This window comes from Pleurodeles waltl, chromosome 7, assembly GCF_031143425.1.
Source record: "Pleurodeles waltl isolate 20211129_DDA chromosome 7, aPleWal1.hap1.20221129, whole genome shotgun sequence".
In the NCBI taxonomy this organism is placed as follows: domain Eukaryota; kingdom Metazoa; phylum Chordata; class Amphibia; order Caudata; family Salamandridae; genus Pleurodeles; species Pleurodeles waltl.
The window spans coordinates 1277848319-1277875304 of NC_090446.1; the positions used below are offsets into that span (position 1 = coordinate 1277848319).

The 26986-nt window shown below is 45.2% G+C and overlaps 2 protein-coding genes across 5 annotated transcripts in view; one reads left to right on the top strand and one right to left on the bottom strand.

Moving 5' to 3' along the window:
- Positions 1-388: 388 nt before the first annotated feature.
- LOC138247385 (uncharacterized) lies at positions 389-5961 on the bottom strand. The gene is made up of 2 exons (XM_069202037.1): positions 3992-5961; positions 389-954 (listed from the first exon to the last, which is right to left on the bottom strand). Exon 1 carries the CDS (start codon positions 5290-5292, stop codon positions 4255-4257), a length of 1038 nt encoding a protein of 345 aa, XP_069058138.1. The 5' UTR covers positions 5293-5961; the 3' UTR covers positions 389-954; positions 3992-4254.
- Positions 5962-6625: 664 nt separating this feature from the next.
- The window catches only part of THAP7 (THAP domain containing 7), a 138561-nt gene continuing 118200 nt past the window's right edge, over positions 6626-26986 (top strand). Inside the window, exon 1 of one of the 4 annotated variants that reach the window (XM_069200492.1) lies at positions 6626-7156. The gene's annotated coding sequence lies outside the window, so the exon portion shown is untranslated. The remainder of the gene's footprint in view (positions 7157-26986) is intronic. The other 3 variants (XM_069200490.1, XM_069200489.1, XM_069200488.1) reach the window with 3 other exon arrangements.

The window sequence follows — 26986 nt, forward strand, 5'->3', positions numbered from 1 at the left end:
TCACAGAACAGAAAGTATGTGTGTTAAACATGTCAGATGACACAAGGGCCAGGGGTGGAAATGCTAAGGGACACTGGTCTCAGCTAATGTGTCCTGGTTTAACAGCTTCTGTGCAGACTGCTCCCAGCCGTCCACCACCGTGGTGCTTGTGTGCGGAAGACGGCTCCCAGCCGTCCTCTGCACACGAGAAAGAAATCCCTTTGGTACTGGTTTCTTGTACAAAGAAACAGCCTTGGGAGATGGGGAACAACTTCCCCACCTCCCAAGGCTGTTTCTTTTGTTTCTGCGAATTGACGATCCGCGAGCATGTCACACTGATGTCATTTCATTGAAACTGAAATGAGCCAATCGGTGTTATCAAAAAGCAATTGAATTAACAGGCATTACACTGACTTTAAAAATTGCATTTTATTTATGTTCTTAGTGCCTTTTTAGGTCGAGCATCGCAGAGCGTAAGCGTTACTTTTCGGACGTGTTGGTATGTATTTGGGCTTTTAACCACGCCCACCCATCACTATCATGATGCTGTGGCGCTTTGAATCGGCTCCCTTATGTGAAACTGTATTACTTTTCATTTTCAATTTATGTGGCAAGAAAAGTCTGGTTAGGAATAAAAAAAATTCTAGCTATCGTGTCAAGCATTTTCAATTCTATTAAGGACACGGAGGCGGGAATTATGCTTCTCTTCCTTTACTCATTAAAATCCAGCAGCCAAAGAGTTAACAAAGGAAAAACTACAACTCCCATAAACATTTGTAGTCCAGGCTGCCCAATCCCAGGCTAGCCCCAACTATAAGAGTCCCCATAGCAACAGATCCTCCTCTTTCTTTGTGCCAGACAAACCACACTCCGGCTCTTCATAACTTGCAGCAGAACATGCTAACGAATTCACTGAGGCAACTGGACCTTGACGAAAACCATGATTGAAAACTCATTCGCCCTTGGTGATTGCACCTAAAGGTAAAGAAAATATACCAATAATATCCTTGGAAAATGAATAAATCTCAAGGGGGGGGGAAAGACTTTAAATATATTCCATCATTACAATTATGCATTTCAAACCAATCATTTAGCAAACATTACAATTTGTCAACAATATAAGGGTGGGATAATCCTCGCCTCCGTGTCCTTAAAAGAATTGAAAATTCTTGACGCTATAGCTAGAATTTGTTTTATTCTATGTCAGGACCGGAGGCTTCGGATTATGCTAGTTTAAAGCTGATTCACCACAGTAGATGCTATGTCAACAATAGGTTTATGATAAAATACTTTAAACATATTGTCTGAGGACCAATCCGCCCCTGCCATAATATCCTCTAATCTGGAACCCGCTCCAAATGATTTAGAAACCATAGCTCCCCGAAGGGAGTGAGCCCCAAACACAGAAGTGTCAATACCCACTTCCCATAACAGCCACTTAACCCATCTAGCCAAAGTGGCCGCTGAGACAGGACCATATGGTTTTTGCAGAGAAATTAATAGTTGACCTCCTACATCCCTGCAAAAGTCTCTAATGTAACTTTCATAAGCTTTCAAACATTGCACCACACACAATTTCTGATTATGTGGAAAAGCTGGGTAAGAAATACATTGAGATGCAGTTTTTGTACGTTTAGAAATTGTGAATGTAACTCCCGTAGGAGTGAATACTCTACCTGTCAAATCCAAAGCTTTTATGTCAGAAACGCGTCTGCATGAAATAAGGCACAACAGAACAGTCAATTTGGCGGACAATTGCTTGCGTGACAGATCGTCATTGCATGGCCAAGCTCTAATAAAACGAAGGACAACATTAACGTCCCACAAGACTGAATAACGTGTTTGAGAGGGATTAACCATCCGGATACCTCAAAGAATCTTAGAAATCAATGGGTGTTCGCCGACAGGCTTACCGTCCACATGGGGATGTCCTGCAGAAATTGCAGACCTGAAATTATTGATCGTTCTGTAAGCGAGACCCTGCGAAGCCAACTCAAAAAGAAAATTAGCAATTGTGGAAATCTGGGCCCCCAAGGGATCAATACTCCATTCACTGCACCAACCCACCCACCCATCTCTTCCAGGATGCCTCATATCGCTTATGGGTGGAAAGAGCCCAGGATTGGGACAAAAAGAACAAAGCTTCTCCTGAATCTCCCAGCACTTGCCAGCGTCTCCAGAAAGTCTCCATGCCATGAGGTTCAACTGGTTCTGGATCACCAGAGGATGAGGGACCCCCAAGGGATCCAGAAGAAGGGACAGGAACAATGGCAGATGAACTGGGGAGGCACAAGCTAGTGGTCATCGCTACCGGAAACCAGGCTTGAGCTTTCCAAAGAGGTGTCACTAAAATGATGTTGGCCAATTGTCTCTTTACTTGAGCAAGGAATCTCTGAATCATTGAAAAAGGGGGAAGGCATAAAGAAGGTGTTTTGCGACCAATTTTGAAGAAAGGCATCCGTTCCCATTGCTAGCGGATCCGGTCTCCAACTGAAAAATCTCGGCAGCTGAGCATTGAGATGGGATGCAAACAGATCAGTTACACAGGGACCCCATCTCTCTGTGAGTTTCTGATAAAATCGACTGATGCTGTCCCTCAAAAAGCGTGAGTTCCAATCCGCTACCACATTGTAATGGCCCGGAATGTACTCCGCTATTACATGGATCTGATTCTGAAGGCAATAATGCCAAAACTCTCTGGCAATCTCCGCTAACAGATGAGATCTGGTCCCCCCAGTCGGTTGAGGTATCTCACCGCTGAAATGTTGTCCATTCTCAAAAGAATGCAACAACTGGCTTTGTTGGGGGAAAGTGAACGAATCGCAAAAGCTCCTGCCAGTAGCTCCAAACAGTTGATGTGGAGATTCAGCTCCTCCGAGGACCACCGTACTCCTGTCTCCACCGAGCCACAACGAGCTCCCCAGCCCCAGTGGCTGGCATCCGATTCTGTGACAATCTCCGGAGAGGAAGCAAATATGGCTCTGCCATTCCATGCTTCCATATGGTTCAACCACCAGACAATCTCTGTCTTGGCCTCCTCTGATAACGGAATCTGATCCGTATAGGAGAGGCCCTTGCGCAAATGCAATATCTTCAGGCGTTGGAGAGCCCTGTAATGCAAGGGGCCCAGAAATATCGCCTGAATGGAGGAGGCCAGAAGCCCCACCAACCGGGCTAAAATCCGCAACGATATAGTCAGAGAGGCAAGGGCTTTCCGTAACTCTTTCTTGATAGAGGTCCGTTTCGCTAAGGGTAACTTCAGTTGAGCTTGAACTGAATCCACTTGGAAACCTAAGGTTTCTATGCATTGCGATGGAATTGTTACTGATTTCTCGCTGTTGATCAAGAATCCTAGGTCCTGAAGGATCTGAATTGACCAGGAGAGGTGAAGTAGGACTAACTCTCTAGATTGAGCCATGATCAAAAGATCGTCGAGGTAAATAATGAGGCGAACGCCTCTTTCTCGAAAAAAATTGGGCTACAGGACAAAGCAGTTTTGTGAAGCACCACGGGGCGGAGGAAAGACCAAAGGGAAGAACCTTGAATTCGTACCATTGGTGTCTCCATTGAAACTGAAGGAAACGACGATGAGGGCGGAAATTGGAACTGAAAGATAGTCGTCCTTGAGGTCTAAACGCACTAACCAGTCTTTTTCTTGAAGGAGATCTCGTAAAATATGAATACCCTCCATCTTGAAATGTCGGTAGAAATCTTTCAGATTCAAAACTAGACAAAAACCCTTTCCTTTCTTTGGAACGAGGAAAATAGTACTGACAAAACCGTTTGGATGGGGAATTGAAGGGACAATCGCCTGTTTGCGAAGGAGGTTGTCGATTTCTACGTCAAGGAGAGGAAGAGGGGGAAGGCACTGGCTCGGGGTGGAGTAAAAATCTAGCTTGTAGCCCCGGATTGTTTGTAGAACTCAAGGGTCTTGAGAAATGCAATCCCATGCATGAACATGTCCCTCTAATCTTCCCCCAAGAATTACCTCTGAAAAATAAATAGTTCTCACCTGAAGTGGAGGAGTCTTGGGAACGGTCGGAGCCCCGACCTCTGAAACCACGACCACGGCCTTTCTACCTCTGGAGGGGTAGTATCCTGAGGACTGATAATACCCTTGACCTCTGGGGGTGCAGTTGGGAGAGGTCTGTTGGAAACCTCGGCCTGACGCTCGACCCCGATAGCGTCTGGCCCTGGTAAAAAGGCCACCAGTGAACATCTGCTTCATGGAGGATTGGGCTTTGTCAAGAGCTGTAAAGGTGGAGACGTATTTACCTAAATCCTTAACAAATTTGTCCCCGAAAAGGAGTCCATTGGCCAAGGTTCAGAGGGGGCAAGTTCTGCCAATTTTGGGTCTATTCGCATAAGAAAGGACTTTCTGCGCTCGGTGGACATGGCGCAGTTCACGTTTCCGAGAAGGCAAATGGCTCTTTGGGCCCATTCTAGCACAGTTTGAGGATCAAGAAGCGTATTTGTCTCCTTAGCATGAACAGCTAATTCAAGGATTTTTGTAATTGGACCGGACAGGTCCAGCATCTTGTCCTGGCATCCTTTCCAGGATCGGTCTAGCCACTTTTTGGGGTCCTTGGTAAACTTCTTTAGAAAAGTTGCTACACTGGGGTCAAGCTCCAGGGTGTCAGCCACTTTGCCCCACAGAGAGGGGCGAGGACATTCAGAGCGAAGGGTGCTGCGTATATCTTTATCGAAACCCTTACACAATCTGTCTTGTACATAATGGACCACCTCCGCACAAGGAAACCATTCTGTTGACCTGGTGTGAATAATGTTCTCCGGATCAAAAAGTAAATTCCCCTGAGGGTTTACATCGTCAGCGGCATAGTGTTTAGCCTTTCGTTTACGTTTGCCCACTTGTTTGGGTTCTGAAATATCTGAATCTGAATGGGACTCGGATGACTGTGAAAGATCTTTATAAGCCCCTGAAGGAGGGAGAAAATTTTCAGAAGGTGGATGGAGATCTGAACTATACTCGTGATCATTGATCACCGCCGATGCCATCTGGGAAAGAATTTCCGCTGAGGACAATGGACTTAACGGTCCTTTGCTGGCGAAGCCAGAGTCCCTGGGTTGGGGGTCTCTAGCCCCTGATCCAGTGGGAGTGGGTCCCATCAATTCTCTCTCTCCATACCGGACCAAAGGCAAAGTAAATGGTTTCAACGCTTTAATCAAAGCCTGGTTGACAGAATCCTGAACGTGGTGGCCAAGGGCCTGAGCCAATCTCTCCTCCATCTGTTCCAGGAAGGGACCTTCCACTTCCTCTTGATAGTACTCGTCCTCCCCAGCAAAGTAAGCCATGGCAGGATACAGACGGAGTTCAAGGGGGGAGGAAACCCCAGCAGGTTAAGTAAGCTTTCTGTAAGAATACAGCTCTGACAATGGGCCAAATCATGTGGAGGGAGCACCTGCAATAGCCTCCTAGCCAGGCCTGATCGTTTATGCGCCCCGTCGGGCGTTCTGGGAGGCAGAAACAACTTTTGTCCTCTTCATGCGCTGCACACGTCGGGAACTCTGAGAAAAAACGAAGCTCTGACGTGTGCAGGCGCGGGGGAGAAAAAAGCGAGAAATAGAAAGCGGACTGCTCTCTAAAGCAGCGCTCGCTCAGTCTCCCAGGGAGACCGAATAATCACCCTGCAAAGCCGCGCCGCAGGTTTTAGATAATAGCGCGGCCGGGCTAAATACACAAAGACACAGGTCGGCGCGCGATCGGAGGAAGGATAGAAATTCCTCTGAACGCGCGTTAGGGTGAATGAAGCCGGGCGGGTCGCAAGTGAGACCGCAGCCCTTTCAAGCACCACTCAGCCCCACTCCCACTCCACAGGCCGTAAGGAAAAAATCAATAATACACAAAGAATTATAGCCGAACAATAGCGCAATTGTAATAAAGCAAAACGGGACTCAACTTCGGCTGCGCAGCAGCAAAGAAAGAGGAGGATCCGTTGCTATGGGGACTCTTATAGTTGGGGCTAGCCTGGGATTGGGCAGCCTGGACTACAAATGTTTATGGGAGTTGTAGTTTTTCCTTTGTTAACTCTTTGGCTGCTGTATTTTGATCAGCAAAGGAAGAGAACCATTATACGAAGCCTCCGGTCCTGACATAGAATTTACAACACTAATATCTCTAACTCTAGCAAATGCGAAACCCATTGCTTTGCAAATGCTTGTTTATAATTCTATGCTGATGAGAGCTGTCATTCTGTGCTCGGTTGAAGTAAAATTGTAGTCTTTCTGTTATCGTGAAATGTCCCGGTTTTTGGCTTTACAGTTCTGGTCACCCTAGCCCAAATCCTGTTCCTCGCCAACGACTTTGAGAGTTTGTGTGTACCATGAGGTTGTCTGAGGTCTCTGTCCTGAACTAACATTTGAAGGGCTGTAGTGAGTCAACGGGATCGACATAGCAGCCTTCCTGATCCCACACCGGGCGTAGCCAGAGAATAAATAGACTGGGCGTGAAACATTCGGGTTTCATTCCTATGGTACAGCTGACTGTATGCAGAGTGTTTAGTCCGAAGAACACTGTCCCTGCTGAGCGGGGCTTCTATCTACTCTTACCATGTTAATATGGCCGCCCCGGTAGAGCATTAGAATCGTGTTTTTTCCCGTCCCATTTCTATTTCTAAATTTCCTCGGCGCAGTCTCCCTGGGTGTCTGCCTCCTTTGGCCTAAGAGGCCTACTGTGTGGGTAGGGGGTGGAAAGAGAGGAAAGTAGCTGCACTAGGTGATCTGCTGCGGTCACGGGAGAAGGAAGAAGGGTTGACCTGGTGGTATTTTGTTTTGAAAAGGCAGTTTAGGCTTCCCGTCTCACCCACACCCATGGTGGCTGCCGCATAGCCAATCTTTGTTTAATAAGAGGGAACCTCTCGGACTGCATCGGGTGAGTTATTTGGATGAACCCGACGTAGAAGTCTTACTTTAAAAGCCAGTCGACCCAAAATTTGGGGCTTTGTTTAATAGACGGAGGTTTGGCAGCATTGGGTCAATTCAAGTAACGTATCGGAGGCCTTGCTGCAGTGCGCTGCTATTACGTGTGACATCCTGTTCAAACAGATTAAAAAAGCATTACGTACAGGAGGCATCTAAACCCCGCCTTCCCAGTTGTTACGGATTGGTGTGGAAACAGAAATGATGTCTAGAAGCAGTGTTTAGCAGTTTCTTCATTGTGGTAAGCAGGTTACACCGACTCATTCGTTCACTTTTGTCCCTGGTCTTTGTCAGGGCCCCAGCACAGTCATTCACGGGCCAGTCTGAAATAAAGCATTAAAGTTTGCAGAACTGTAAAAGACAGCAACTTTGATGATTTTGCCCGGCCTTTATCATTCCTTCTAACCTTTGTGAAGAGTTCCGAACACACACATTCAGCCTTCCAGAGTATAAATCCCATGAGTTAAAAAACATATAGGGAGTTAAATCAAAAAACGTTAGCAATGGATTAGGGAAGAAACACTTGACTTCAAGCAGCTCATCTACAGTAGCGCATGACTTCTTGTACGCAACAACCTAATTTGCTTTCAGTAATCTTAATTGGGATGCCAGGCAACCCTTTTGCGATGCCAGGAAATACGATTGTATGGTTAGAAAGGCATAGGGTGATAGGTTTGGATCCTTGCCCAAATTTTAATGCCAGGGGGGCGCTTCCTGATGCCAAGAAGCCCCCTTGCCGGTGCTAAACCTCTGGCACTGTTAGGAAGCTTCATTATGAAGGTGGTAAGTCTTGTCAGCAACTTCCTTTTTGTTGTCATGCCAGCAACTTTTCTTTTGTTGCTAGAAAGCTCTGTTGTGGTGGTAGATAGTATCACTCTGCTGTCACCATCCCCATTAAGAAGCACGGAATTCTTGTGATTTCAAGAGGCGTCGTGTGATATCAGGATATGCTGTTGTCGCGTTAGGCAGACCCATTGTGAATACAGGAAGCCTTATTGCTCAGGCAAAAATTCATATAATAGCTTCGGCCATATTGTTATGTTAGTCATTTTGTTAGGTCATGTAGATTTTTGTGATGCTATAAAACCTTGTTATGAAGTATATACGCCGTATGTCCTATTGTGTTATGAGAATTGCCTGTTGTTATGTCAGAGCTCTGTCATACCAGGGCATTTTATTGTGATATCAGAAAGGCCCTTTGGGTGCTTAATCCGATCGCATTGTCATAAATCCATGTAACAAATTTTAGGAAACCATTTTGTGACGTCAGAAGGTCCCTGTTACAAAAAAAACACTGATGTTGTTAACTTCTTTTTGAAGTTAGGAGTGTCAGGATCCATATTGTGAGGTCAGGAAATCGAACTGGGATGTCTGTTTTGATGTCTTTTGTGATGTTCCATCTATCATGCAGTATTTAAGTAGCCACATAACTGCTTGTGTAAATCTTGATCCATATTTAATAGTATCTGTGTATATATGCAGTGTATTTATAGTGCAGATCTAGCTGAAAAGGCAGGATCGAAGGCAAGCTACCGTTGACCAGTAATGTGGGAGGTTGCTGGGTAGTGGGTTGTTTCTGCATTGCAATGTCATGTTCATTGTTTTCTTTACAGAGGTTTGTCTTCGATTTTTTTTAATTGGTGCTGTGCTTGAACGGCCCTGATTGACACAAAGATGTTTTTCACATCATAATTGAATGGAAAAGGCCGTCTGCTGCCTTTTTTTTGTTTTTTACACTTTTTAGTCTCCACTCTGAAGATGTCTTAGCTACAGGTATGCAGATAGCCATCAGAGATGCAGAGTTTGTCTACAAGATAAGCAGGATGCTGGTTGTGATGGCTTTTTTTGTTTGGTTTTGTATACTCTAAAAGTATGTAAAGGAGGCACGTTACTTTACGTTATAAGGAGATTGCATTGTGGGAAAGTCACAAAGTTGTTCCAAAGGTCCCTCCAGTGACGTTACCGTACTGCACCCCTAGAGTCAACTAATAGTATCGCTATGGCACCAGTGTATTATGGATTAAATATCGTTCTTAATAGCGGGACATTTTTGTAAATGAGTATGTGCTATTTATCTCACAATATTTACTTCAGGCAGTATTTTGTTTTTTGACACTTTGACATACCACCACAACATCACAAGAAATCACATTTTATTAGATTGATAGCAAAAGAAATTATGGTGTGGCCTCTGTTCGATAAAACAAAAATGAGTGACATTTGTTTACTGTTGCAATTGTTAACCTCCTTAACACACTGTCAAGATGTCCAGAAGAAGCAGTAAATCTGTAAGCTTTAGCTTTCCCATAAAATGAACTTTTTTCCAAAATCTGCAGAGTTGGCAACTGTGAAGTTATATTGTCCTTAGACCAACTGGTACCTGTCTCGCAAGCTCCTGTACTTAATTCCCCATCTAGTCCCTCCACTCCAGTTCTTTCCTTTGCTGGCAGAGATGGTGTGTATTTGACCTTCTGCTAAACTTACAAACTTATTTTTTATCAGGTTGGCTGTATTGAGCGCAATCCTTAATCGTTTATCTCTACCGGCTCCCTGCAGCAGACTTGTTTTGTTTTTTGTTAATAGCCTCCGATAATTTACGTTACCGTCCTAGCCGCAGAAGTGACACGGCCCACCGACGATGTGCTCATTTTAGGAGCATGTCATACCCTCAAGCTTGTGATACAAGCCATGTTCTTAAAAAACACAATGTCTACAGGATTAGGAATCGTTCATTTTGCACTGCAAAGTGAGCTATGGGCTCAGTATGAGGGTTACAGTAACATTGCTTCTACGTTGCTTTGTACAGAGGTCAAGAGCGGAGTCTCTTGCTCACTAAACCTTTTACTTAAGGAAGCTACTGAAGAAGGAAGGAGGAGACCTCTGCTAACCTTATGGTTCTGCTCTAAGTGAGGTAAATAGAGAGTATGGATGAGGATGGTGCCAGGAGTAGACAGTGTATGTATGATTGGCTGGGCCGTGGAACATGTGAGGGTTAGTTGTAGATATGTGATGAGAGTTCAGCAACAAAAGTCGATGATATGTGATGAGTTACTAGATGTCAACTGCAAGCATTTAATTTCGTCAGCCATTTTGGCTACAACAAGAAAAATCGTATGTGAACAAAGGGTACGGAGAAAGGGTTATGAGGCGGGTAACATAAAAGGATCAAGGGATAGGTGACTAAGAGTAAACGATGTGTGAAAGCCAATTAGTGACCGAAGTGGTGGTGGGTGGCAGTTAAAGGTAAGATGAGACAAGTGGCAGGTGTGGAGGGGGTGGAACATACGAGAGACAATGTACAGGTTACAGGAAAGCCCTTGAGAGGCGTAACAGGCTGGGTGACAGGAGGCGTAAGTGGAAGGAGGGAACAGTGACAGGATGGACAACAAAGAAGATGGTAATAATTATGGCTGACAGAAGGGAGCAGGAACGATTGATTGAAAAGCAGGGATTTTTTGCTGGCAGAAAGGTATAGTGCTATACACAGGAGTGAAAAATAGGAGAGGAAGTGCGAGAAAGGCGGTATAAGAGGCTGTGGTACGTGAGCGGTGGGTGAACGTAATATGTAACAGGAGAGTGTACTGAATTGGCGAAGTTATTGTGACCACTTTTGGAACTCTTGATTCTCATTTATTGGAGAAAGCATCTGTTTTTTTGCTTTGACTGTTCAAAATATTTTCATCTCTCACCTCATTTCAATACAAGCTTGAAACACCATTTCAAAGTCATAAAAGCCTTACATTGCGACATTCGCAAATTGAGAGTTGATCTGTGTGACTAAAGAGCGTGGGAGATGGGTGACCTTGAAGAGTGCAGGTTAACAGGTTGTTACAGGACATGCCAGTTTTCCTCCATTTGGTAAGGAGAGGAAACTGTGGGGTCCCCACTTTCGTGTGAGCAGAAGTATACAATAATTGTATTTTTGAACTTGGATGCTTCCCTGATGTTGGCAGTGGATTGCTTTTGTTGGTTCAAGCATGCACAGGATATGCTGTGAGTTTAAGACATAGTATGTTTTATTAAACATATTTCCCTTCTCCTGGTCTGCATATTGTGCTTATTGATGTGAAAATGGCAAATACCTGAAATATTGAGGTGAAAAGGCGAGACTTGCTTTTTCATACTAAAACAACTGGCTGTACACATCAGCAAAAGGAAGTACAGACTTATTAATTGTTCAAATGTGCAGCTCTGTACATGTAAGCAACGCTGCACAGTATAGTGCACAAAAGCCAGTTTAAGCACCTCCAAACATTGTTTCTAATGTTTGGAGCCTGGCTGATCAGCCAAGCGTTTTACTGCATCGCCAATGTCCTCGGATTTCTTTTGGTAAATCATTTTTTCTGATGTTAGTCAAACTCATTCAAGGTAACTAAACCAATACTACCACTCCCAAAATAAAATGCACAGATTTGTTAAATAAAATCCTAGGAATGAAAGCGCAATGTTCCTGTGGCAGTCATCTTGTGGCCCTATACCCATCGTCTGTACGTCATGCTCATACATTCTCACCACTCTTGTTCACACACAGCAGGTCATTGTCTTTTTACAACAGTTATACTATCCTCATGCCACACACCCTCTGTCTTCGTTGTTCTCTCACAGCCCACACAGTGCATCTCTCTAAGCCCATTTTCACCAACTATAAACTTTCCATAGTCATTTATAATATCCCTCACTCAACTGCACTCACTCGCAATACCAGTGCCTTATCACTTTCCCCAGTATCACTTGATACACGCATATTACTTGTAGCCTGTAGATTGATGTACCAGTTAACAACATTCACTATAGTTACATGACCCTTTACCCTCTCATGCACAGCCACCTAAAATGCTTGCCTTGTGCCACATTCACTATGCAGTTGGCCCCAGCAGTTTACACCATGTGAACCATTATGTACACCCATTGCTTAATACACGAGTTACGTTTTCTTACAGTACTTTGCAATACAGCTTGGTTGAAGCCACCCATAAGATCACTCACCCATAGCTTCAGACACCTACACCGCTCACCACTTTCCTCGTCACTCTGCCATTACCACTGACCTATGACGCAACCCACTTACCACTAACTTATCATTCAGCCATTCTCAGACCAATCTAGCGCATCCAACTGATGCCATCCTTTCACTGTACCGGTCACTCTGATCCTGAGACTCCACCTAGAAGCATCCCCCACACCCACTTAATCGATTACTCCTGTCCGAGCACGCAAGTCACTATATCTGACACTTCACTCTGCTCACTCTAACCATTAAGTCAAATCCATCATTCGCCTACCTACCATCCACTCATGATGTGACTAACACCTGTTGCTTATGAATAATCACTCCTAATACTGCTCACAATTCACTTGCAGTACCACCTAATTACTCACAGTTCAGCTTCTCGCAGCACAGCAACATCTTTCTCACACTCACCTCAAAACAAGTTTTCTGTTAGTCACTCCCCACACTTTTTTACAAGACCCCTCAATAGTAGTCCAAATATCATACGTCACAATATAGCTCACCCTCCCAACAACCTAGCTGTTCATCCCAAGCCATTCACCTCTCCACACAATGCATTAACTCATCCACTTAGAACACAGGCCATCCTTCCGTCTGCAGCACAACCCATCCACTTGCAGCAGCACTTGTATAACACGTTCGAAATAGTATTCACGCATCCCAGTAATTCACATTATTATAACTTAACTGTGCCACTATCCACTCATTCATTGTACAACTTAGCCTATGAAAATACCACTTGGCCTCACACAGCACACCTCAGCTACATATCACAGCAAACTGATCGTACCACTTAATAATTGTTTACACCATTCAATCACCATCATCTTGTCACACCACATGTAACACCAAAGACACATACTACAGACAAAATCACTCATCTCATCACCTGTTTCTCGCGTTTAAAAAAAAATTGGATTTCGTTTTAAAGCAGGCTCAGCAGTATGGGAGCTAGACAACTTCATTTAGGGGTTACTGGACTCCAGTTTGGATTTTCCCTTGCGCCATTGTTTGTTAAAGATGTGCCCAAGGTGAGTGGTCTGGTGTTTCTCTGCCTAACTCTCGAGCACACTAATCACTTCATTGCAGGATGGTTCTTGGGTGCAGTCATGCAAGTGTTCTTCACAGCCAGTTCAATATCCTGCACAATATTCCTCCCATCAGTCATAGCAACTCAACACCCTTCTCAGTCATTCGCAGTACTATTAGGATGTGTTTTGGATCCACAAATGCAACAACCCAGTTACAACAGTCACCTGTTCATGCAGGTATTCTCACCACCCACCCGGAGCATCAATCACCGCTAAACTTGCTTTTCTTCACCAACATAAATCATGCAGTAATTCTCAGCCAATAACACCCCAGCCACCATTCATTCACAGCACACCCACCCCATATGCAGCACCATGTGTTAACTTGCTTAGGCCACCACTAATCAAGTTTACCCATTGTTGGACCTGGCCCTTTTTGCGTGTTCCTCTCCAGACTTTTCGCCTCCTGCCTCCTATTTTTCTGACTTCTTGCTGTTGGCTCTAGGACTCTGAGCTCTTTATCACTGCTTATCAGTGCTAAAGTGCAGGTGCTCTCCCTTCTAAAGTTGGAATGATTGACTTATACCTAATTGGAGCATTTAATTTACCTCTAAGTCCCTTGTACAGTGGTAGCTTTATACCCAGGGCCTGTAAATTAAAGGCAACTGGTTGGCCTGCAGCGCTGCTTGCACCACCCACAGAAGTAGCCTTTCAAACCCGTCTCAGGGCCTGTGCACACAGTTTTCTGCCACAGGGACCTGCCATCTAAATTTACTTGCCAGGCCCAGAACTCCCCTTTTAGCACATGTAAGTCACCCCTAAGATAGGCCCTAGCTAGCCCTATGGGCAGGGTGCTATGTATGTAGAAGGCAGGACATGTCCCTGGTTGCGTCGCCTGTCCTGGTAGTGACAAACATTCTATTTGGTTTCTCACTGCTGTGAGTGCTGCCTTCTCATTGGATTGCATTGAAAATGCCCTGCCTTATGTCTAGAGGGTATTGTCTGATTTATGAGGGGTAACGTAGGCATGTTTGGTATGGTTGTAATATTAGTGAGAACTGCTGCTTACTGGTGTAGATGGATTTTTTATTATCATTTCAGAAATGCCACTTCTAGAAAGTGAGCAATTCGCTGTGCTTATGACTCTGGTGTTTTGCAGCTTGACTCCAATCCACGTCTGGGCAGGGTGACATTTGGGCTTTGTGCATACTTTTCAGACACCCTGTACACAGGGACAGTGGAGGTGTCACAGAGGTGCATCTGCATTTTGAATGGTCTTCCTGGGCTGAGAGAAGAGGGAGGCGGGGCACACATGCATCTGTAAAGGCTGTGCCCTGGCCTCACACAAAGGGCTCGTTTACGCTCAACTGATGTTTGGAGCCTGTGCTGGAGGTGAAAGGGGGCACTCCCAGAACCAGCTGTAACTGTTTGGAACCCCTCTCCCCCTTTGTTAAACCTTTGTAAAACTCAGTATAAGTACAGGAGTTTTTTTCCTCACAATTTGGAGACATTTTGCATAAGAAAATTACTTGAAACTGGACACACACTGCTGCTGGAGGGACTCACCAGGAGCCACCTTGGACTGCTGCTGCTTTGCTGACCTGTGACCCTGTTGGTCACTTCGAGGAACTGCCACTGTCTGCATCCCTTCTGTGCTGGCCTGTTGCTGGGCCCTGCTGCCCTGTGCTCCATCTTGTGTGTCCCCCAAGGCCTGGGTTCTATGGCCCCTGCCCCTTGCCTTCGTCTGCTTGAAGCGCAGCAGGAACACTCCATTTTAACTGCAAAGCACCTGGAGAGCGCTCTGTCTTAATTGTCCTAAAGCGCCTTGAGAGCACTTTTGTTTCAAAATTGCATAATGCCTGGAGAGTGCTCTGTTTTAATTATCTTCAGGCTCCTTGAGAGCGCTTTCGTTTGACCTTGCTTCACGCTTTGGGAATTTGCTGAATCTCATAGCTGAAATCACCGCCACGACCCGGGTGTGTGGAAAGCCTGAGCGTGCCCCAAAATTCTGCAGTGTCCGGTGCTCCCGGGGCGCGAAGAAAAGGAACCAGGAGCGAGCGCGCTCCTAACCGTAACCCTGGGGTGAAGCAAGCTCTGAGGAGCACCCCAGGGGCACCTAAAGGCCTCAAATTTGTCCTGTTCACCACTGCGGCCCGGGTGGGCTGCCCTGTAGCTCCACACGCCATCAGGTGCCGTCAGTGCGAGGAGGAGGCTTCACCGGATGCCACCTTGCTCCACGAGGCACCTGCACGTGTATAGGAGCCGTAGGCAGGGTGGAAGCCTCATTGGAGGCCCCCCACACCGCAAAGCCCCTCCTTTTGCCCCTTCGGCCAGTTGTGGCCCAGGGGAGGGGGGGAACAGAGGTTGTAGGCTAGCAGAGATTGCGGGCCCCAGAAGGGGACCCTGCATAAAATCAGAGGGGGTGTGTGCCATCCCCTTCCTCAAATCGCCAGATGGCCCCCTTTTGAGCACAGAGGAGCGCCGGGCCCCCTCGTCTTTCCTCATGGCACAGGAGGTGCCCATCATAGATAAAGCAGGTACTTTTGGTGGCACATATTCATTGGAGCATTGTTAGCTGATATGTCTTCTGATCATGACTTGCCACATGTTTTCTAATGGTCCTGGTATGGGCATTTATGATAATTTTATGACAAGTGTATTTCTATAGTAATTATTTTCCAGACTACTGCTTATGTTGCAGAATCATGAGTAACCTGTGTGTTATATGTGACTACTGCTGATTTCTGCATAGTAACTGTTATGTGTAATGTTCTGACAAATTCTTGAGTAGCAGGGTATTACTGACATGTTGTGTTTAGTCCAATAAAGCTGTGTACAATACAGTTTATTTTGATATAACTTGATGTTGTGTTTCCTTTGTGGCGGGGATAGTGCGTCACATGTGTTGTGCAAACGCTTTACACATTGCCTCTGGGATAGGCCTGGCTGCTCGTGCCAAGCTACCAAGAGGGTGAGCAGGGGTTATCTTGGGTGTGTAACTCCCTCGCCCTGACTAGAGTAGGTAGGTTTTGCCTGGTTTAGGTGCATACCCTAGCCAACCAGAAACCCCATTTCTAACACCCATATACTAAATTACAACTCCCAATAACAATTTCCACAGTTTCTGTGCTGCAGTCACATACAATATTTTCCTGATACTACATACTCAAGCTACTTATAAACCTCTACTTTGTTCTCCACCCACAAGATCTACAACTACTCACTTCATGTGATCAACCCGCTCACCCACCGCTACTTATATATTGCTCATAATCACGAAACCAGTTACCCCACTCCATCACTTGGCATAGTCTTTTGTAGCATCCCTCAATCAGACCACTCCTCTGCTCCAACATCTTGTTTGGCGACTCATATACATTCAACCACAGATTATAACATTATACCTCTCCTACAGTTTAATACATGCTCATTGACTCTCCCAATACCAGTCCTTTACTGACAACACAGGCATCTATACTTACAGTCACTCATTTACATTGTTTTGTGTATTAACATAACAGACAAATTCTAATATTAGAAGTGGCACGCTGCAGGAAACTTCAGGAATAGTAAATGTTGAATCATCCTGGAATAACATGAATTTATCCTGAAGTTAACACAGGTAGGGTTGAGTGTATTTTGCATGGTAAGTGTATGTGAATCTCAAAGTTTTTCTGACTTTTCCAGTGTCCTAATCAGGTTATCACGCACAACTGAAAAAAGCATTGACAAAACCATAAGGTCAGGCTTTTTATTAGGGGAAGTGTTAGGTAATAGTTGGGTGACGGCGTGTGTGTTGTCCCCGACTATCTTAGAAAGAAAATACCTAAAAGAAGAATGATCTGGGCTACAGCAGTGTAGAAGGGGGAAGTAGTGCCAATTTGGTGACCACAGCATTAGTAGAATTAAGCTGTACCATCAAAGTGGAGTGCTTTGAAAAGGATTCAGAAGAGGAAGTTCATGTTGTAAGGCCCTTGTTACGAGTGTCATATAAAAATCCCTGTTATTTCTTGAGCCTTGGATTTTACCAATATAGGGATTGTCTCATTTTTGGCGGGGGGTAAGTAATAGCTATTTTGAGTTTTTGGGGAACAATTCAGGCATACTGTTCCAATTTCTGCTTGTTTCTCTCTAGTATTCAAACCTGATAATTTGCCTGCTTCTAGCAAGTGCAAAAATTGGATGGAATACTTCAGAGCGGCAGTGTTCACAATAAACCTATAATTCCAGTGTCAGGCCTAAACAAATCATAGAATTGTTACCAGACCTACAGGTCTAGTGAGTGGAATAATCTACTTGACCTAATTGTAAAGCTTTCTACCCATAAACTGATCTCAAATTATATAATTGTAGGCAAATATTTTATTTCACTGATCCTCCTTTCTTCATTATCACACATGAAAGCACCTTCACATATCTGAATTCTGCATGTGTGCTGTCCAAAAACTGTTTTGTTAGATTTAATAGACTGATCTTTTTTTCCATGTGTAATACAAATTTAGCTCACTTGTAGGGTACATATGAACCCTTACTTTCCTCTTATTTCACTAATAGCATTGTCATCAGCGTCTTCTTTCCCAGAATCATTCAAGAGGTGTCCCTTACGCCGGTTTCAGGGGGCCTTTTGATGTTTTAAAAAAAATGAAACCCTTCTAAAGATACTTTCTGCTTTCATATGGCTACTTCACTGAAGTTTTCATGTAAGATTCCATACATTTCTATGGAAGCGGGATCTTTCCTAAGATGGCTCTTACAAAAGGGATGTATACTTAGACAAAACCATAACGTTGTTGCCATTATGTAATGCTAAGGCATTAGAATTCAAGGCCCTTTTTCGGGACTGCCAGATTTTATTATCTATTTAAAACTGACTCAGGACATTACTTAAGTATGTATTAATAACACCTTCAATTTTATTTATCAAGTTTCTGATTATTTTTATGTGAGTGCTGCAAATGTCTTTTATGTAACTGAAAATCAAAAATCATTTACCGATTATTAAAGTACAACATCTTTCTTGTAATTGTGTTCAGTTTTCCAAAAGAAGATACATGATAAGGCCATTGGCTTTTCTGTATCATTGTACTCAACTGTTCTTTACCAACCTCACGGTACTGGCAAATTGGAAGCCAGGCATGTATCCTTCATGGGCGGCTCCGACATCACTGTGGGTCAAGGACACGTAGGCCAGGTGCCTGGATGGAGGCCAGCTCCCTCAAGCTCAACTCAGACAAGACCGAGATCCTCCTGATCGGCTCCACCCCTTCTGCCTGGAACGACCCATGGTGGCCAACCGCTCTGGATAGTGCCCCCGCCGCCACTGACTATGCGCGCAACCTGGGCATCATCCTGGACTCCTCTCTATCGATGACCTGCCATGTCAACGCTTTCTCTTTGTAATGCTTCCACACCCTCCGACTCCTGCAGAAGATTTTCAAATGGATTGCCCCCCCCCGACATGAGGAAGACAGTCACCCACGCACTCATCACCAGCAAACTGGACTATGGCAACGCACTCTATGCTGGCATCACCAAGAAACTTCAATCAAGACCACAAAGAGTCCAGAATGCAGCAGCCAAACTCATCCTGGACACCCCCTGACACAGCTGCATCTCCTCCCACCTCAGAGACCCACACTGGCTCCCATTCAACAAGCACATCACATACAAACTCCTGATCCACACCTTCAAGGCACCGCACAACATAGGACCGGCATACCTCAGCCACCGCCTTACCTTCTATGTACCCAACAGATGTCTCCGTTCCTCCCAGCTCGCCCTTGCTGACATCCACAGATCCGGAAAAGCACGGCAGGAGGAAGATCCTTGACCTACCAGCTGCCTGGACATGGAACGCACTACCTCAAGCTCAGTCAAGCTACATCACTGAAGCAGTTCAGGAAGGACCTCAAGACCTGGCTCTTCGGCTGAGCAGCACCCCCACATACAGTGCCTTGAGACCCTATGGGTGATTAACCACGCTTTACAAATCCATCATTGATTGATTGGAACCCAGAAGCATGGTGAGGGGTTACCGGTTATGTCTGTGCATCAGGCTTAATAAGTGTACATCTCTGCACCAGGCTTAATGATAGCACAGCTGTGCACCAGGCTTAGTGGTTGTGGAGAAGCAGTTTTAGACCTGAGTGGGTGTTGCATGGGGTTCTGTCCTTTAGACACAATTCAAGTTTCCTTTCAGAACAGGGGCAGGGTTTCAAGAGAGTGTCATTTAGGGTCACTTGCTATGTTTATTTCATTACAAAAAATGTGCCTCATTTGTACCACCACTCATATGTAGTCTAGTGACCAAAAGCCCTCTTGTTACAGATGAATTAGGTAAATCATTGCTATCTTGTCTTTCACGTTTTCTCCAAGGTATCATGCTTCATGGTAGGAGGCGGGGTGCGGCATGTGCTATATTGTGAAAAGCAGAATTATGTATGTGGAGAGGATATATAGGTGGGAAACTAGTAAATTTCCTAAGAGGAACCAGACCCATTTGTCTACTTTCATTGGGAATTTACTGCCTTGGACCAAACTCAGTCTTTGTAAGGCCCATAATGTACAGTACAATAAAGAAATATGACAAAAGTGCTTGCCTTTTTGTTGAGAGAGTGTATCCCTCTGATCAATGAGGACACCTTCCTCCTTGCTAGGGAGCTTGGAGAGACTGTCATTCGAGGGGTTCGTCAGGGTTGTGTCCTTGCGCCGACACTCTTCTCCCTGTATTTAAATGATGTATTTAGCCATCTAAATCGGTGGTTCCCAACCTTTTGACTTCTCTGGACCCCCCTTTATCATTACTGGATCCCGGGCACCCCCACTGAAATCACTAATCTGTTAATATTATTTAATTTTCTAAGTAGTCACGGACCCTCTGAGGAGGCTCCGCGGACCCCATGGGTCCCCGTACCACAGGTTGGGAACCACTGATCTAAATGATTGTATCCACGAACCCCCCAAACTTGGTGGTATTTCTGTCCCCAGGTTGTTGTTTTCTCATGATACCCTGCTTATTTCAAGAACCGCATTGGGAATTCAGAATTTATTACATAAGTCCAAGTCCTTTGCAATCTTGGGGAGTTAGAGATTACTGTTCAGAAAACTAAATTCATGACTTTATTACTGCACAGGTCGTTTCGTAGGAATTTGACACTTGGGGATTTGTTGCTTGGGGAAGTCAATGTTTTTGATTATTTGGGAGTTGGAATAATTAGCTCCCTGTCGTGGCCTGCCCACACTGAGAAGAGTAAGGCTATTATCTTGCATAAATCAGCTGCTATGGATGCATACGGCCTCTTCCAGAGAGCTGTTTCCCTGGCCATAGAAGTGCACAAGACTGAGGCTCAGACGGCTGCATTGTACGGGGCAGAGCTTTGGGGAATGGCTTCTTTAGATTCCCTTATCATTAGAGAAAAACATTTTGTAAGATCGTTATTTTGCTTACCGCAGTCTACTCCACTTGTACCTGTATATCTTGATTTGGCCTTAAGTCAGATTGGTAACCTGGCAGCGCGGAGACCTTTGGTCTATTGGGTTAGGATCTGGTCCTCACCAGAACTGGAAACCTGTAGACAAGGCCTCATTGAACTTGCGCAGCTGGATAGGAACCTGATCGCCCCATGGCTGACCCATATTAAAAAATTGATTTATACACTCGGCATGGAAGTTTTGTGGGTCAACCCTTCCTTTCTAAACTTTTCATCGAATGTTCCCTTGAAATAGCTATTTTGGAGGTGTAAAAATGCTGAATAGTCACAGAATCACATAGTGACAGCCTTACCTGCAGTTTTTTGATTAAAAAAAACTGTCTTCAAACTTTACTCAGATGAGGTCAATCTGTACTGGGCCAAGACATTGTTTATTAAGTTTAGGGTTGGCATCCTGGCATTGAACAGCTACACATGTAAATGGAATAAGCTATCTCCTGTCAAACAATTGTGCCCCTTATGTTTAGATCGAGTGAAAACTATTGAACGTTTCATTTAGCTGTCCGTTGTATAAATGTGCCAGAACAAAATGGGTGAAACCTTATTGCCGCGACCCGGGATTCCGGCATTATTTCTTTGCTTTTCGTATTCTTAGTTCTGATACGAGCAAGGCAACAGTTTTCTGCACGAGTAGAATTTTGCTTGCAGTGGGCGTGACCAGGAAACGTCTGTGGCTCTCGTTAAAGTCCATGCTGCTCTTGTACCATCTGGCACCCATCTACATTTTAGCTAGTTTACTTAAAGCTGGTAGACCACGATGTAGGTTGAACGATTGCTTTCTTAGTTTGCTTACCTTGTCTTTTTAATTGTTCTTAGCACAGGTTTGCACCTTCAGAACTTGCACATTAAACATTTTGGTTGATTAGTGTAACCAAGGTGGCCGTGTATCTGTATACTCTATTGGGTTTCAAGGATTAGCATGCTTGGGACATTTCGCTCCAGGGGGACGGTTGCGCTTGTGTCTTTAATTTTATACTTGTGTGTTTTTAGCATGCAATTTTAGTGCTCAGTTGATGATCTTGTTGATGTATTTTGTTGTTTTATATCACATTTATTGTTTTTGTGACCAAATAAAGAATTATTACTTTTCAACTCTCCTTTGTTTTTAGGAACGGCTAACTCAATAATAGCACTTACCAACTTTTTGCTGGGTTTGATCCCTTGTCCAGTTAACCTGTGACCTAAATACACAATTTTCTCCACACTCAAATTTGCGTTTGGTCCCTTTGAAAGAGACTAAGGGCCTCATTACGACCCTGGCGGGCGGCAGAGGCCGCCCGCCAGGATGCCGCCCTCCAAAATACCGCGCCGCGGTCAAAAGACCGCAGCGGGTATTACAAGTTTTCCCCTGGGCTGGCGGGCGGTTGCTGAAAAACCACCCGCCAGCCCAGGGGAAAACGACCTTCCCACGAGGATGCCGGCTCGTAATCGAGCCGGCGGAGTGGGAAGGTGCGACGGGTGCAGTGGCACCCGTCGCGTATTTCAGTGTCTGCAAGGCAGACACTGAAATACTTTGCGGGGCCCTCTTACGGGGGCCCCGCGACCCCCCCTACCGCCATCCTGTTCATGGCGGCTTTCCCGCCATGAACAGGATGGCGGTAGGGGGGGTCGGAATCCTCATGGCTGCGGAGCGCGCTCCGCAGCCATGGAGGATTCACACGAGCAGCGGAAAGTCAGCGGGAGACCGCTGACTTTCCGCTTCTGACCGCGGCTGAACCGCCGCGGTCAGACTGCTCGTTGGAGCACCGCCAGCCTGTTGGCGGTGCTCCCGTGGTCGGTGGCCCTGGCGGCCACCGGCCGCCAGGGTCAGAATGACCCTCTAAGTCTCTGATCCTAGAAAGTACCTCTCTCACTCTTCATGCACCATAATATTAGGACCACAGAACAGTATGTCATCCTAATAATTCTTTTTTAAACATTTTTTTTACAGAATCTGTTTTTATAAGTTTTTAAAAAAAAAATTCTTTTGAAGCATACATCAGGCCGAACACGGCACTTAAAGAACAAATTACAGTGTTAATAATAAATGAGATCAACGCTACAATCAATCATTTGACTTATACAGAATTAGCATCTTCCCAACCACATATATTTTGTCATGTGTAGGCATAATGTACCAAAATCACTGTTATGTTCCCCATGCAATAGAAATAAGAACAATTCCATGTTTGTTTATAACTCCTCATCTGTTGTGTCTCCCAAATGATAGGCTGTCTCCCATTTTAGAATTTTCTGTTTGGGTATTCCAGGTTTGAAGGTCATCCATAGCTTTATCATCAGTCCTTACCCGTCGAAGACATAGCTCCTCAGCCACCACCCATTCTATAACATCTTTTTCCAGTGATTTACATGGGGTCCCTGTTGGCCCAGCCAAGTGATACCCACCATTCGCTTGCCCAGGAGGAGTGTCAGTTTGGTGAAATTATACTCCATTTTTCATATCTTATGAAACTGTATGTCCCCCAGGAGGCAAGCTCCATATGTATTCCGCAGTTGTCTTCAAAGTGTTTTATCTCCATGTCATCTCCTGGTACATTTGGACTAGAGGACAGCACTAGGCCAAGTGTAGAAAGATGCTTGTGTGTTCCTGACATTGGAGACACCTCACTGTCTTTAAGGGGTCCATCTAATGTAATAGCACAGGTGTAATATAGGTGCAGCGTGGGTAGTTAAGCCAATTTAAATCTGGCATTACTAGATACCGTGTGTACTGAAGAGCACATTTTATGCCAGCATGCGTCAGCATTGTGTTCCCCCAAGCCCTCTTCCCATGCATTTCTGGAATTAAACTGGAGTCGCGGCCTATCAGCTATTAGTGCTCTATGCATGTGTGTAATTAAATATTGTGTCCCTCCGAACTCCAGAAGGGCCCCAAGTAGCATTGATGTTGGTGGAGTATTGGGGTAGTCTGGCCCGATTACTTTAATTATATCTACTATACTGGTATGCAGGAGAAACTGTCCCTCCCCAAGGCGAACGTGTCTTGTGCTGCTTCAAATGTAATGCAGGTGTCTGTAGGGTAGGGATCACCCAGGGTCTTGCATCCCACATCCCTCCATACCGCAGTGTCGACAGCTTCGGCTAGTATACGAAAGACAGGCAAGAACCAGACTTGAAGGTCCCTGGCAAAGGGTGCTCGCTCTAACATCGCCACTGTTAGTTCCCATAAGGCTGCTGTGTGCTTAATGAGAAAGGGAACTCTTTCTTTGGCTCTACTGCCAGAGTGTAGCAACTGTGGGAACATGTGTACCCTGTCGCTATCTGCCAGTAATGTCTTTTCCCAGATTGTGTCGTCTGTAAGCCAGTGTGCAGAATGTTGTATTTTGGGATATGAGGTAGTATATTTCCATGTGCGGAAGAGCAAGACCTCCTTCACGCGTCTGTAAGTGTAAGTGTTCCTGCGCTACCCTACCTCGTCAGTTTTTCGATACAATTGTGGTAAGGACTGAGTATAAACGTTGGAAGGTTACACGTGGGAGTGTATCGAATGCATGCTGTAGTGTATAGAGACATTGGGGCAGAATATTTTTTATTTGCCCAATCATGGACAATGGGAGCATGTTCCAAATATGTTTTGAGGACTTGAGGTCATCCACATCTCTATCATTGTTACATTGCAGTTGTTTATGGGAGGTAGGTGCTACCATCATTCCCAAATGGCAAAATCTTTCTGTTTCCCAACATAGCAGAAGAAAATGGAGGAGTTGTAAAGCCTTGGAAAGCCTTCCTTCCTAACGGGAAGACCAGGGATTTATCCAAATTGATTCTGAGACCCGTAATGTCGCCCAAATTCGTCCAGATGTCTTATTAATAGGGGCAGTGACTCCTTAGGGGATTTAAAGTAAAAAAGGGTGTCATCTGGGTACAACGACACCAAATGAGTTGTGTCACCAACCTTGATAACCAGTTCATAAGAGTTTGCCTGATTAGGATCACCATTGCCCCACGCTTATTGCGGCAGTTGGTTCGGTGTACAATAGGCATATCCATGACTGGAAGTGAGGGCAAAGCCTAGGGCCGTAAGCACTACTGTGAGGTACTACCAATCGACAGTGTTGAAGGCTTTCGTAATGTCTACTGACACCACTACCATCTCTTCAGGGGAGTTCGCAGTTTCATGCATTACATGCATTAACCGCTGCAAGTTCATGGTTGTGCTCCTGCCAGGCATGAAACCGCACTGATCATTATGCACCAGCCATGTGACCACTCTCCGCAGATGGAGTGGCAACAGTTTACAGAGAATTTTGGTTTCAGTGTTAATCATGGTAAGGGGTCGATATGAAGATGGGCCAGAGCCAGGTTCGGGATCTTTTTGACGCACTCTTCCCACATTGTAGGGGGTAGAATCACTCTTGTTTTGGCTTCTAGATATGCCTCCTGTAATCGCTGACTGATGTCCGCTATGTAGGCGTGGTAGAACTCGGCTGGGAAGGCATCTCTATCCAGTGTTTTCCCTCCAGGCAGTGCCCTAAGGTCTGTTCTAAGTTCTTCAAGTGTAATAGCTGCAACTAGTTCCTGCGCTTCTAGTTCACTAATTTGAGGTAGCTTGAGAGTCCTAAAAAGATCAGTCACTCCAGCTGAGTCACACCGCCAACTTTGGAGTAAACCTGTTCCAAGTGAGTCTTGAGAGTGTTTACTATTTCCGCCTGCATGCGTGCATCAGACCTCGCCGGGGTCCTAAGATGCATGATAGGTGATTGTGGTGTCTCGCAGCCTAGTTGCCACGCCAGCAACCGTCCTGAGCTATGCCCCTGTCTATGTAGCAACTGACAATAAGCCTTCAGTGTGTATTGTTGAAGTTGCTCTCTTGCTTACAGTACTTTGTGAAGGGGTACGGACTCATTGTTTCTTCCTATCCTATCGTCAGGCGGTAGCCTCTGATAGGTGGCCAGGCTTCCCTCCACCTGGAGGAGTTCTTCCATCACGGTTTTGCGCAGTCTGCACGTTAAGCCTATGCATTGACCCCTAAGTATCGCTTTGATCACTTCCCACTCCATGGCACGACTCTGTGTACCTTGCCAGTTTTCAGCAAAATAGTGCCACTGTGTCCTTCCTTTGTGCATCCTATAATATGTGGAAGAAAATCTCCATGTCTTGGTCAGTTGGGAGTTAACCTCGCAGTCAAGAGAATACACCACTGGGGCATGATCGGACGAGTAATGGGAAATATGGACCACTTCCCCAACACTTAGGGCTGCATGGTCCGACATCATGATCTGGTTCAACCTACTGTATGTTCCACAGGTGAATGAGTGGCATGTGTATTCCCTCCGTCCAGGGTGTACCTCTACACACGTCTTTCAGTCCCAGCTGGACCTTTACCTCCTGCAGTTGTGCTGTCATTTTCGGTTTAGTGTTTGGACGTGGGGGATGGCGGTCTAGTTCCACATCCATGACATAGTTGAAATCTTCCGCCCAGAATATTTTATCTTCTATTATGGGAAAGACCAATGCCCTGATTACGCCATAAAAGTTGCCATTATCCACATTTGGCCCGTACGTGTTGACAAAGGCCACCTCAGTGCTGCCTAGTTTACCATGCATTAACAGAAAGTGGCCCTCAATGTCTGCCTCCATATACGTCAGTGTGAACGGGACCCCGGGGCAAACCACATCAATATGCAGTGGGAGTAGGGGGAGTATTAGCATAATATTCTTTCTTGTCCCCTTCATTTTTTGGCGAGTTTATGTGCTTCCAGATCAGTAAGGTGTGTTTCTTGGAGGCATGCAATACTTATTCTCTGTCACTTAAGCTTGGAGAGCACTGTATAGCATTTCTGGTAGGATCCCATTCCCAGAACATTCCAGGTGAGGAGTTTCCACTTATTCAGGGCAGGCATAGGTAGTGCAACATATGTAGACCTCTAGTAGGGATGGATATACCTATAGTAATGTAAACATGAAAAAGAACCTGTACAACAGTTCAACAAAACTGTTACCCCCTCAATCCCTCCCCAGGCAAGAATTAATTAACCAACTGCGCATTCTCGTCCACATGTCTGCATGCGCCAGGACAAGCACTGCCTTCCTCCCCCTTACCCACTGGTAACCAGTAGGTCCCCACTAACAGTAAATAACTATTAGTGATACTCCTGTCATTCGATCTTCCATCAATATCACTTTATGAAACTCAATGTTAGTTAATTATTCTAGCTATACCTCGTCTGGGGTTTCACAGTTATCCACAAGGCAGATGGAGTATCATGATAGCAAACAATGCTTAATGGTTCAGGTAATTAAGCAGAACACAACCCATCATAGCAGTGACCCATAATTATGTATTCTCGTCTGTGTTCTGAGTGTAGGGCTTTACCAAACCCATCATTTCATGATCACTTACTCCCTTCCATCACCTCCCACGCAGACAACTGTGTCCCGGAGTTACCCACATCTTTCTACTGTTAATTAGTTTAGTTTCAGGCATATTTCCATTAAAACATCATAATACAGTAGAAACATTACAACGGAAAGGATAGGAGTCCTCCCCTTCTGTCTCCGGGGCCTCATTCTGTTAATTACATGCAGCAGCCATCATG